This window comes from Sphaeramia orbicularis, chromosome 4 (assembly GCF_902148855.1).
Source record: "Sphaeramia orbicularis chromosome 4, fSphaOr1.1, whole genome shotgun sequence".
Lineage (NCBI taxonomy): Eukaryota > Metazoa > Chordata > Actinopteri > Kurtiformes > Apogonidae > Sphaeramia > Sphaeramia orbicularis.
This window is the reverse complement of record NC_043960.1, coordinates 83,117-96,220: the sequence shown is the minus strand read 5'-3', so window position 1 is coordinate 96,220 and position 13,104 is coordinate 83,117. Positions and strand designations below refer to the sequence as shown.

At 40.8% G+C, this 13,104-nt stretch overlaps 1 protein-coding gene across 1 annotated transcript in view; it reads right to left on the bottom strand.

Moving 5' to 3' along the window:
- The window catches only part of LOC115417988 (FRAS1-related extracellular matrix protein 1-like), a 106,906-nt gene that overhangs the window by 15,781 nt on the left and 78,021 nt on the right, over positions 1-13,104 (bottom strand). The window contains 1 exon segment of the mRNA XM_030132255.1: positions 8,513-8,933. Coding sequence (XP_029988115.1) covers positions 8,513-8,933 — 421 coding nt within the window.

The following is a 13,104-nucleotide window of genomic DNA, read 5'->3' as shown; positions in this document are numbered from 1 at the left end:
TTCAGTTTGTTTCTGTCAGAAATGTGAGCTCCCTCCCCCTAACACACCACACCAAAGAACAGGGCACCAGCCACCACAGTCTGGTAGAAGCTGCACAGAAGAGGCTTGGACATGTTGAAAGACTTTAATCTCCGTAGAAAATAAAGTCTACTTTGCCCCTTCTTGTGCAGTCTCTCCATATGACAGGACCAGTCCAACTTGTTGTCCAGTTGGACTCCCAGGTACCTGGAACTGGAGACAGCTTCTACCTCTGTGTCATGGATGGTGACTAGCACCAGTTTGGACCTCTTCCTCCTAAAGTCCAAACCATTTCCTTGGTCTTGGAAATGTTCAGTGGAGGTGGTTGAGGTCACACAGTCCCAAAATCCTTAACAGGCCCCTGTACTCCCCCTCCTCCTCTCCTCTGATACAACCGACAACCGCTGAGTCATCAGAAAATTTCTGATCTTAAAGACCCAAACAACCACCACTGACCACAAGCATCTGCTGATGTAACTGTTTAATATCTGTTGATCCACTAAACCTCTCAATCTGTGTAAATAATTAGTGTAAAATACAGTTCTTCACTTTTCATGGTCATCAGATATGACCCATTTGGACGTTCAGAGGCTCTGTAGTTACCATGGAAACACCATCATCTTCTACACCATTGATTCCCCAGTCAAACCCATGGAGTTGGTCAATGACAGTGAATGGACACACTGGGTTTTTGTTCAGTTAATGAGTGATTCTGCTGAAAAAGTTACTTATTCTTCAGTTTTCTCTATTTCTGATATAATAACCCTCACCTTTAATCTGGGTTTTTATGGAACATCAATATGATCAGTGAATTAAATATGGAAAAAAAGACCATTTTTACTGAAAAAATGTAAGATACAGAGAATAATATGATGATAAATGGTGATAAATCACTTAAGAAAGGTTAAATCTAGAGAAAAATTCATTCCACAAAATTACCACTGGGTCTTTAAGGGTTAAATCTTTAAAAACTCTTTGCCATGTCACTCTTGTAAAAGAGATTTTTTTTCCTGGTTAAATAAAGGTTAAATAAATTGAAATAACATTTTACAAATCTCTTAAACAAGCCTGGTGAATAGTTTCTCAGACAGTTAAATACCAATAATTTTCACATAATTGAATGAAGGTCAACCTCAATGGTTAGAAGTAGGATACTTTTATACAAGTACTTTATTTGAGTATTTCCACTTACTGCAGTTTGTTCATCTACTCCAACTCACATCTCAGAGGCAAATATTAGCTTTATAGTCCACTAAATTTATCAGATAGATAGATAGATAGATAGATAGATAGATAGATAGATAGATAGATAGATAGATAGATAGATCAAAGAAAGGAAAACAGACATGCAGTTCATCCTTCGGCCACTGGAGGTCACTCTTGTCTCATGTAAAAATCAGCTGCATCTTTCCTGCTCCAGTAAATTTCCCACTCGAGCTTTTACAAGAAGGATTTCACCTCTAACTAGAAGAAAATCAGTCAAATTTACACCAAATGACTAAATTAATATCAGCTGGAATAAAATTTGAGTTTTTCAGAAAATGTGTTGTTGTTTTTTTACTCTAGCGTTACTCATTCACAAACGACAAATCAATTCTTAAACAAAGCTGCAAAACTGAAATGAAATGTAATATCTTATGTGTTCGACTTTATTGATGCTGTTGAAAATTAATGTGATAAAAAACCCCAAATGTTCATGCATTAAAATAGATATAATCACATTAGCATTAAGGAAAGAAAGATGGTATTTAAACAAAATAAGTGAGTGAATGAATGAATGAATGTATTAAAGACTGAATGAATGAATGAATTAGTAAATAAATAAATAAATAACTGGTCACAAACACTTATAAATGATGAGAGAGAACCTGTGGTAAAAATAATAATAATAAAGGAACATTGAGACTTTTTAAAGGATTGATGATTAAGTACATCAGTTTTTGTACAAATCCAAGTAATATAAGCTTTAAAGTTGATAAAAACTACTTGTACTGAATAATTCCACAGTCTGTGTAGTGTATTTGGTTATGTCTGAAGTACCTTTACATATTTCTATCATCATTATTGTTGTGGATTCTATTATTTCGATTATACAGTTCTTTTATCCTCTGCACTTCTTCATTCAAACAAAAAACTTTATGATTTAATTGAGGATTTCTGGGTTTTAAATCCAGCATTCTATTCTTAAAGCCATTTGTGTAAGTGTGGACGTATGATTACAGATAAAATATATAAATTTAGTCACATTAAATGAGCTTTGGTTGCAGAATCTAGATCAGTGTTTTTCAACAAATTTACTAATAAAACCTGTTTTTTCTGTTATAAACAATTAATTGTCATTGTCTCCCAGTCAACGCAGACCAATGGTTCATTATTTAATTTAATATATTACATTTATTTAATATTTATTTATTTTTAAGAAATAATGCACCTTGCAAGTACATTGTTTTTGTATTTGTGTTGTTTATTGCACATGTAGATTCAATAATTTTTACCAAAGAAAACATGTTTGGGTCCTATTGAACTAGAATTTGAGTTGACAGAAAGTGAAAAAAAGAAAAGAAAAAAAAAGATTAAATATTTGGTTGTTGGTGTTCTACATTGAGAGGAAAAGTCAAGTTAGATTTATGTAATGAAAGCAAAAGGTATTTAAAAAACAAAAAACAAAAAACCATAAAATCAGCAGTAAACCGTAACTAAGAAATGAATCATTTCCATCTTCATCTTTAATTCTTCTCGCTTATAATTATTTTCTTATATTTCTTCTTTTTCGGAGATGTGCTCAGTGAAACTCATATTCAACCTGTTTTTAACTCCATCTCATGCAGAAAAACTCTGTTTCTTGAACTGAAAAGTTCAATATATGAATGAAGTCTTTGATATTTGGAGGAAGAGGAGGCGGAGGAAAAAGAAGAGGAGAAGGAAGAGGACGAGGAGAAAAAAGAAGAGGAGAAGGAAGAGGAAGAAGAGGAGGAGGAGAAAAGAAGAGGAGGAGAAGGAAGAGGAAGAAGAGGAGCAGGAGGAGGAAGAAGAGAAGAAGAAAGAGGAGGAGGAGAAAAAGAGAAAGAAGAGGCGGAAGAGAATGAGAACCTTATGTCTCTGCCTCCAATACAGTATTTTCTGTGTTCTTCAATGATCCATCTGAGAAACATCGACAGCTTCAACCATCAGGCTCAGAGGGACACACACGCACGCGCACACATGCACGCACACACACACGCATGCACACACACGCACACACGTATACATGCACGCACGCACACACGTACCTGCGTGCACACACACACGCACGTATGCACGCCCACACACGTACACACACATTCACACACACGCACGCACACCCATACGTGCACGCACGCACACACACGCATACATGCATGCACGCACACACACACGCACATATGCACGCACACACACACGCACAACACACGCGTGTACAGACCTCAAACACTAACAGCAAATACCTGACCAACGATAAGAAATACACAACACCATATACCGACCGACAACATATACACGACTGACAACACAACAACATACAGTACAGGCCAAAAGTTTGGACACACCTTCTCATTCTTTGCATTTTCTTTATTTTCATGACTATTTACATTGTAGATTCTCACTGAAGGCATCAAAACTATGAATGAACACATGTGGAATTATGTACTTAACAAAAAGTGTGAAATAACTGAAAACATCTCTTATATTCTAGTTTCTTCAAAGTATCCACCCTTAGCTCTGAGACTGCTTTGCACACTCTTGGCATTCTCTTGATGAGCTTCCAGAGGTAGTCACCTGAAATGGTTTCCACTCATAGCTGTGCCTTGTCAGGGTTACTTAGTGGAATTCTTGCCTTATTGATGGGGTTGGACCATCAGTTGTGTTGTGCAGAAGTCAGGTTGATGCACAGCTGACAGCCCTACTGGACAACTGTTAGAATACATATTATGGCGAGAACCAATCAGCTAAGTAAAGACAAACGAGTGGCCATCATTACTTTAAGAAATGAAGGTCAGTCAGTCTAGAAAATTTCAAAAACTTTGAATGTGTCCCAAGTGCAGTCGCAAAACCATCAAGCGCTCCAACGAAACTGGCTCACATGAGGACCGCCCAGGAAAGGAAGACCAAGAGTCACCTCTGATGCGGAAGATAAGTTCATCTGAGTCACCAGCCTCAGAAATCGCAAATTAACAGCAGCTCAGATTAGAGACCAGATGAATACCACACAGAGCTCTAGCAGCAGACACATCTCTACAACAACTGTTAAGAGGAGACTGCGTGAATCAGGCCTTCATGGTCAACAGCTGCTAGCAACCACTGCTCAGGAGAGGCAACAAACACAAGAGATTTATTTGGGCCAAGAAACCCAAGGAATGGACATTAGACCAGTGGAAATCTTTGCTTTGGTCTGATGAGTTCCAAATTTCAGATCTGTGGATCCAACTGCCGTGTCTTTGTGCGACGCAGAAAAGGTGAACGGATGGATGCTACATGCCTGGTTCCCACCGTGAAGCATGAGGGGGAGGTGTGATGGTGTGGGGGTGCTTTGCTGGTGACGCTGTTGGGGATTTATTCAAGATTGAAGGCACCTGAATCAGCATGGCTACCACAGCATCCTGAAGTGACATGCCATTCTATCCGGAGGTCTGCGTTTAGTTGGACCATCATTTATGTTTCAACAGGACAATGACCCCAAACACACCTCCAGGCTGTGTGAGGGATATTTGACCAAGAAGGAGAGTGATGGAGTTGCTGCGCCAGATGACCTGGCCTCCACAGTCACCGGACCTGAACCCGATCGAGATGGTTTGGGGTGAGCTGGACCGCAGAGTGAAGGCAAAAGGGCCAACAAGTGCTAAGCATCTGTGGGAACTTCTTCAAGACTGTTAGGAAACCATTTCAGGTGACTACCTCTGGAAGCTCATCAAGAGAATGCCAAGAGTGTGCAAAACAGTCCATCAGAGCTAAGGGTGGCTACTTTGAAGAAACTAGAATATAAGAGATGTTTTCAGTTATTTCACACTTTTTTGTTAAGCACATAATTCCACATGTGTTCATTCATAGTTTTGATGCCTTCAGTGAGAATCTACAATGAAAATAGTCATGAAAATAAAGAAAATGCAAAGAATGAGAAGGTGTGTCCAAACTTTTGGCCTGTACTGTATACCCGACCGACAACACAACATATACCCAACTGACAACACAACAATAAATACACGACCAACAACACAACAACAAATACACGATTGACAACAACATTTACCCGACCAATAACAACACAACAGCCTATACCTGACCGACAACAAAAACACATGACAGACAACCACACAACAATTAATACTTGACAGACAATAACAAACTACACTGTATTTAAAACACACTTTTCAAAATGACTCTTTTTTCTAACTTCCTTGATGATGAGTGAAGTCAATAATCCCAGTGTTTCCTATAGAGGGAATGCACATCCGTCACTTCCCCCAGGCCACGCCCCTCTCGTCAGACTGAGCGGCAAAACAAACCGGCTCAACATGGTGTATCACCTCAGCGGAGGTGATACCAAAAAACCTAGTACCGGGTACCAGATTCCAGGTCCTTTTTCGGAATGGAAACGCAAAAAGGCCGAGTCGAGAAGAGCTGATACCACGTAGTGGAAACGCAGAAAAATAGACTTACAATGATGTGTTTGTATGAATCTTCCAGTTGTGGAACCTGAACTAAAATGATTGTTATTATCTCAGTGTAATGGACCCTATGCACAGCCCCACTACTTCCTAAACTTCAGGTGGGTCCTTTATTTCCTGTCTTTCACTATAGAGGGAATGCACATCCGTCACTTCCCCCCAGGCCACGCCCCTCTCAGTCAGACTAAGCGGCAAAAACAAACCGGCTAAACATGGCGGAGTACAGCAGTAACTCCAGCCAGAGCAGAAAACTGTGGAATATAAGATGGAATTAAAGACAACTGGACTGGACATGGATCCATCCAAGCTACCAAACAACCAGTGTTCTATCAACACTGATCTGGGACAGAAATCACCTATCCTGACATTTAGATGAACCTGAGTTCAACGCCGGAAAATCCCAATGCAAAGGCTGAAAGCATCCAACAGACCCAGAGTTTGTGTCCATCCTGGTCCTGGTTCATTAGAGGATTCCAGCTGGTGAGTGCTTTCATTCAACATACTATTGTTTTGGAGGTTTTGTGTCAGTGCAGACGCATTTTGTTGGCGGTGATTTGGGCGGTAAAGGCCCAGCAGTAGTGCTCACAGTTCACTACTGATTTACTGGAGTTGAACCCTTAGTACTGACCCAAGTGAGTGGATGATCTACTGGTACTGTGGAGATTTAAGGAGAGTTCACATCAAATACTGGATCCAACACAGATCCAACAGCTGTGTGCTAGAGGAGCCCCTTATGTGGAAAACTAGGTTAGCCTCAGTTTAAGCTAGTTTACAAATCATGTAGAGCACAAGGTTCACAATCACACAACTGAAGACACAAACGATTCAGTTCTGAAACATAGAACTAAATGACAGATGCTAACATTAAGAGCTTTACTAAGAAGGAACATTACCCAAAACGATACGTAATTCAGGTATGATTTTACACAAGAATACAGCATATATTACGTTAGCTGACACAAAATGGCAACCACTAATCCAGGTTGGTTGTCTGGATTCCAGTTCTTTCTCTGAATTGCAGCAATCCATCTGCTTCTTCTGTCTTTGGCTTTAGGTCGTCACTAAAACGACAGCTCCCAGTGCTTTTAAACCTATTTGTGCAATCAATGGCACAACAGCTCTGCCCCGTTTTTAGATTGTTCTAAAGTTTTCACAGTATTCAAGACAAAGCTGTCACTCATCTCCCTCTTTCTGTCACTCAGTGGGTGGAACCACAGTGACTTCTGCTAGCGGTGACATCACGTGGAGACCCTTTATAATAATGACAGTAGGTGTAGCCCCGCCCACCTGTATGTTAAAGATAGCAGGCTCCTCCCTCAGCTGTCCTAGTGTTTCCTATAATAATGACAATAGAGGGTCTGCACATCCGTCACGTCCCCCCCAGGCCACGCCCCTCTCAGTCAGACTGAGTGTCTTAAACCAACCTGCTCAACTTGACGGAGTATAGCAGTAACACAGCCAGAGAAAAGGAACATGGGAAATCTGAAATTAAATGAAGGACAATTGGACTGGACATGGATCTGTACGAGCTACCAAAGAACAAGTGGTCCACAACTAGGGTCCAGAACCAGCTGATCCAAGTGGTCCAAAACTAGGGCCCAGAACCAGCTGATCCAAGTGGTCCAAAACTAGGGCCCAGAACCAGCTGATCCAAAGGGTCTAAAACTAGGGCCCAGAACCAGCTGATCCAAAGGGTCTAAAACTAGGGCCCAGAACCAGCTGATCCAAAGGGTCTAAACTAGGGCCCAGAACCAGCTGATCCAAAGGTCATTTCCAGTAGGTCGTGGACTGACCCCAGTGAATATATGCAGGATCTACTGGGACTGAGCAGATTTACTGAGTCTAGTTCAGATCCAGTCCTTTATCCAACACAGATACTACTGCTGTGGACCAGCAGGGCACCACTGGATTCTGGGAAATTAGCAGATTTACACCACCTGGTTTAAATGAACACATTATTCTGATAATATTATGGCTTTATTGTCAGAATATGACGACTTTAATCTCATTAACCAATGACATTTTTGTTAAATTATGAGTTTTTTTATAAATACGACTTTATTCTCATAACATTGTGATTCTTTCGTATTCGACTTTATTCTCATAAAATTACAGGTTTTATCTCCATATTTTCTGACTTTCTTCTGGTAGTGCCCAGTGTTTTTCTTTTCTTCTGTGGTCCTAATACTCCGTCGTAGCTTTATTCTCCAGTTCCTCCGTATTTGTAAAACTAGGTTGGCCTCAGTTTCAGTTAGTTTACTAATCATGTAGGAGCACAAGGTTCACAATCACAAATGAAGACAAAAACCAGGAAAGATCTGATCATGAAACCAAGAGCTGCACTAAGAAGGACCGTTAGCCAAAACAATAGGTCATTTCAGGTCTGATTGGACCAAAAATACAGCATCAGTGAATGTTAGCTGACCCCAAACAGGATCCACAGATCTAGGTTTGGTTTCCTGGATTTGTGGATCCATCTCCTTCTCTTTTCTTTGTCTTTGGGTGTCTGTAAACGATAGCTCCCACTGCTTTAAGAACCTGAAAATACAATCAACCAACAACAGCTCTGACCCATTTTTATTCAATATTGTTCTTCAGTTTAGACAGGATTGAAACCAACGCTGTCACTCATCTCCCTCTTTCTGCCACTCAGTGGGAGGAACCGCCGTGACTTCCGCTAGCGCTGACGTCACGTGCATACCCTCTGTAGGTGTAGCCCCGCCCACCTGTATCTTAAAGATAGCAGGCTCCTCCCTCAGCTGTCCAATCCCAGTGTTTCCTATAATAATGACAGTAAGTGTAGCCCCGCCCACCTGTATATTGAAGACAGCAGGCTCCTCCCTCAGCTGTCCAAACTCCAGGTATCCTCTGTTGTTCCCGTCGGTCGGCAGGAAGTAGAACCTGTCAATCTGGGCCGGGCTGGTCGGGTCGTGACGGTACGCCAGGTTCAGATGGTCCACGTCGGTCTGGGTGAACGTCAGCGGCGGCAACAGTGGGACCCCCCTCAGCAGGAGGTGGCCATAGCGTGGCGGCTGCGTGATGACGTAGGTCAGGTTGGCGGCGGCGGTGTCGGGGTCAGTGACCTGCAGCTGGACACCACTGATGGTTTCCGTGGTGCCGTCCTGAAGCCGCAGACCGGTGTTGAGGCTGAGCGTGGGCGGGGTGCGGTCGCCGTGTTCGATGGTGAAGTTGAAGACGCCGCTACGGGACGAGTCGCCGTTGGTGATGACAAAACTGTGACGTCAGAAGAGATTTTGATGAAATGAGTCGTTATTCAGCAGTCTGGTCTAGAATGAAGCAGCTTGTGTTGTTAAAAGACATGTACTGAAATGCTCAAACATCTATCTTATTTACATTAAAGCGGGGGTGTCAAACATGCGTCCCGGGGGCCAAATGCGTCCCGCCAAGGTTCCAATCTGACCCCTGGGATGAAATTACAAAGTGCAAAAATTCCACAGTCAAGGCTGTGGAACTCATTTTAGTTGCGGTTCCACATACAGACCAATATGATCTACAGTCAAATAATAACAGCAGAAGGGACCCACACAAAAGAATGACTGTGTATTTTCTTTCTCGGTTTGATGTCAAAAAAAAAATTACATTATGCCTATAAATAATGACAACTTCAAATGTTTGTCTTTGTTTTAGTGCAAAAAATAACATTAAATTATGAAATATTTACATTTACAAACTCTCCTGTACCAATAAATGTGAATAACCCCAAACAAATATGAACCTGAAATGTCTAAAGAAAATCAAGCACAATTTGAACTCTTTTCTTTCTGTTCCTCAGTCTTTAGTGTCTTTGTAGATCTGATCCGGAATGCACATGGACTAATGAGAAGTTGAGGCAGAATATTGTAAAAACTGCACTGATTTTTCGTAAGAAATTTCAGTTTTGTCAGGTTATTCACATCTTTTGTTTGGATAATTTACAAAATGAAGCATTTTCATAATTTAATGGGTTTTTTTGCACTGAAACAAAATTGAAAACAAAAATTTGGAGTTGTCATTATTTATAGGCTATGTTATTATTTTACTGGTCCGGCCCACTGGAGATCAAATCAGGCTGAATGTGGCCCCTGAAAGAAAATGAGTTTGAGACCCCTGCATTGAAGTATTATTTATTAAAAGACACAAGAATTTATTTAACATGACGAACTGTTGGAGACTATTTCACTTTGTCAAAATGAGACACATAATTTCTATGTACGGTAATAACGAAATAACGTAAATGACTTCAGATAAAAACTCAAAAGCACAATGTTCAGGAATTAAATATTCCTTCAGTGTGTCTGAGCTCTACGGACATTCGTTTTTTTTGTTTATACTGTTTAAAGTGTTATTTTAGTGTTTTCTGATGATTTGGGTGCTTCTATGAAACTGTGTTTATTTTAGTATCTGTCACTTGGCCATCTTTTTAGACCCAATAATAAAAGGTAAATGTAGACATATTTCCCCCCAGGATGGACCAAATGATGACCTCAGATAAATGCAAAAAAAATTATACTCTTGCTCTGAGCCATCCCATAATGCTTTTTTTAAACAGATATTGGGTCCAAAAATAGGACCCAAATATGGACATTAAATCTCTCTAGGTGTCAGTGCATAAGATGTGTAAACGTGTGTAAATGCTCTTCTATAGACTCTAAATACAGACACTGTGTTCAATGTGTCGATCCTACTGGTTTTTCTAATCCACACATGTGGGTTTGGCAGCAATCTCAGTCTCATTCCAGGTTTGGTGTGGAACCCATTGTGTCCACTGGTGTTACATGCCCAGTTAAATGCATTTAAAATCGCAATGATTTTGCAGTAGCGGTCATTTTTGTCAACAGTCTGCCTTGAATAATTACTTCAATTCCCAAGATGTATCTGTGAGAGAATAAGAGATATTTTTAAAAATAGTAGTGCAAAATTTCATGTCCTTTTGACCGTGTTACATGCAGATGTTTGTATTAAAGATTATGTAAAATAATATAAAATATGTTTTATCTGAAAAATATTTTCACTTTTATCTCAGTATTTCTTTTTAAAATAGACCCAGAGTGCTTCTAAACCTGCTTCATAACATTCATCTACATCTGGGTTGAATCTTTAGACCCATGTCCTGTTTTCAGGACCAGTTTCAGAGAAGCACCCAGTAGTAAAGTGTATTTAACTGTCACCGTGTGAACTCCATGACCCCTGGAGGAGGAGCTGCTGCTGTGCAATAAATAAAGAGGATCTAAATAAACAAATGACTCCAGAAGCTGCCCACGTGCACCATGGGAGTTGTAGTTTTACAGTCATTCATAGTTCTTCCATGTTTCGTACTTCGGTTTAAGAAGCTTTGATCGAGGTGAAGCTGATGACATTCTCTGGTTAAGTCACCGTTCACAGACTGTTTGTGACTAAAAACATCTCTGGACTTTTCTGAGCGTCTGAACTGAACCTGGACGTCACATGTCATCTGTTCTAATGTTGCAGCTTCACTCATCAATCACCCACATTAAGGACTATTCCTGTGCAGTTTAAGTGTGTGTTCATAAGATCAAAATGCGTGCACACACACACACACACACACACACACACACACACACTACAGTGACAATTGACAGTGCAGTGGACCTGAAAACAGGCTGTGTGTTTGTGTGTGTTTTGTCGTCCTCTGCCAACACAATCTGCCTCTCAGCCCTGCAGCTCTGCAGCTGACAAACTGCCCCGGGCCGCAACACACACAAACACACACAAACACACACACGGGCAGGTCCTGGTGTAACATCTGGCTCTGGTGTCGGCCATATTTGCCCAGGGACGGCCGTCTGTGGCCGCCGCTCTGGCCGTTGCCGTGCCAGCGCTGTTGTTATTCTCCTAATAATGCCCATTCATCATGTGCTGTCACGGCAACACAACAGACAGATGAACACACTACACTGTGGTGCACAGGTGTGTTGTCATAGCATATGATGGTCTTCCGCTTTCCCAGTAAAACACACCACTCTGAGGTCAAGCCAGGTCAACGTCAGCAGACACCTTTATTGTCATTTTCCGTCTTCCTGCCCTCGTTTCCTGTCGTATCCTGGTTGTCTACGTTTGCAAAAATAGGACCAATGTCCCTGTACCTCAGAGTCATGTTCTATCAAGAATCAATACCAAGCTGAATTTGTGAGGGCGCCAGGTTCTGTCTCTAAAGCCCCTTTTCCACAGCACTTCTGTTCCGGGAATACTTCACCTTTATTCCGGAACGACGTCTGTGTAAATGAAATGGATCATTTGGTCCCACTTCTGTCACGGGTCTGGAGGTAGAAACAGAACCCTGATAAAGGTGGAATCAGGATTCTGGAACGCTATGGAAAAGGAACACCTCTCATTCCGCAACCAAGGTGTGATGTTTTTTGGAAATGTCAACATATGCAAGAATTGTGGAGAAAGATAATTAACACAATTTCCAATATTATAGACAAAAAAGATCTGGAGATCTGCATTCTAGGGCTTATTCCAGAACCTTTAGCACTTAGAACTCATGACAGTCGACTGGAGAACATCTGTCGAATACATGCGAAGCGTCTTATAGCCAGACACTGGAAAAGTGTTGATTGTCCATCGGTGAATGCATGGATTGCAGAACTCTCATCCTGCAGAGCTATTGAAAGGCTCACATATACAATTAAACGTAAAACTCATATCTTCCAAATGTAATTCGTTATTACATCACACCTAAAATTAAAAGTAAACAAATGAATACTCAACAGCTGTGCTGAAGACTTTGTAATCACATGGATTTAGATCACACACACGTTTTGGAAATGCTCAAATATTCAACCCTTCTGGGGGAAGGTTCCCTCAGCTCTCTGTGATGTGTTGGATATGCAATCCCAAATTCTTGTCTTGTTCTTTACCTTGGACGTTCGGAAGAATCAGTGCATAAAGAAGACAGATATCTGGTCCAGATCCTCCTGGTGGACATGAAGAAGGTCAGAACAAAGAACTGGCTTCAGACTGATGCTCCGTCTGACACTTAATGGATTTCAATCATAGATGATAGACTTGTCATGGACCATCTGACATTTAAACTGAAGTTTCAAGAAAATCTTGTTATGAAAACTGGGGAAAATGGCTGACATTCAGAGACAAATGTATCTATTACGGGTCCTTAATATTCTGACGCCAACACAGGCTGTTCTTTTCATCTGTTTGTTTTTCTGTTCTTTTTTCTGTTTGTTCTTTTGTACTGTTAAATAAAAATTGTTATATAAAACTCATATCTTCCACAAGATATGGAATTCATTTCTCAAATTTTTAGAATCAAGGCCTGATATCTCATCATCATAACTTACAAAGTGAGACCATACCCCCCCCCCCTTTTTTTCTCTTTATTTTTTAAATGATGTGTGATTATGTATCAGACATACGAAAATGAATG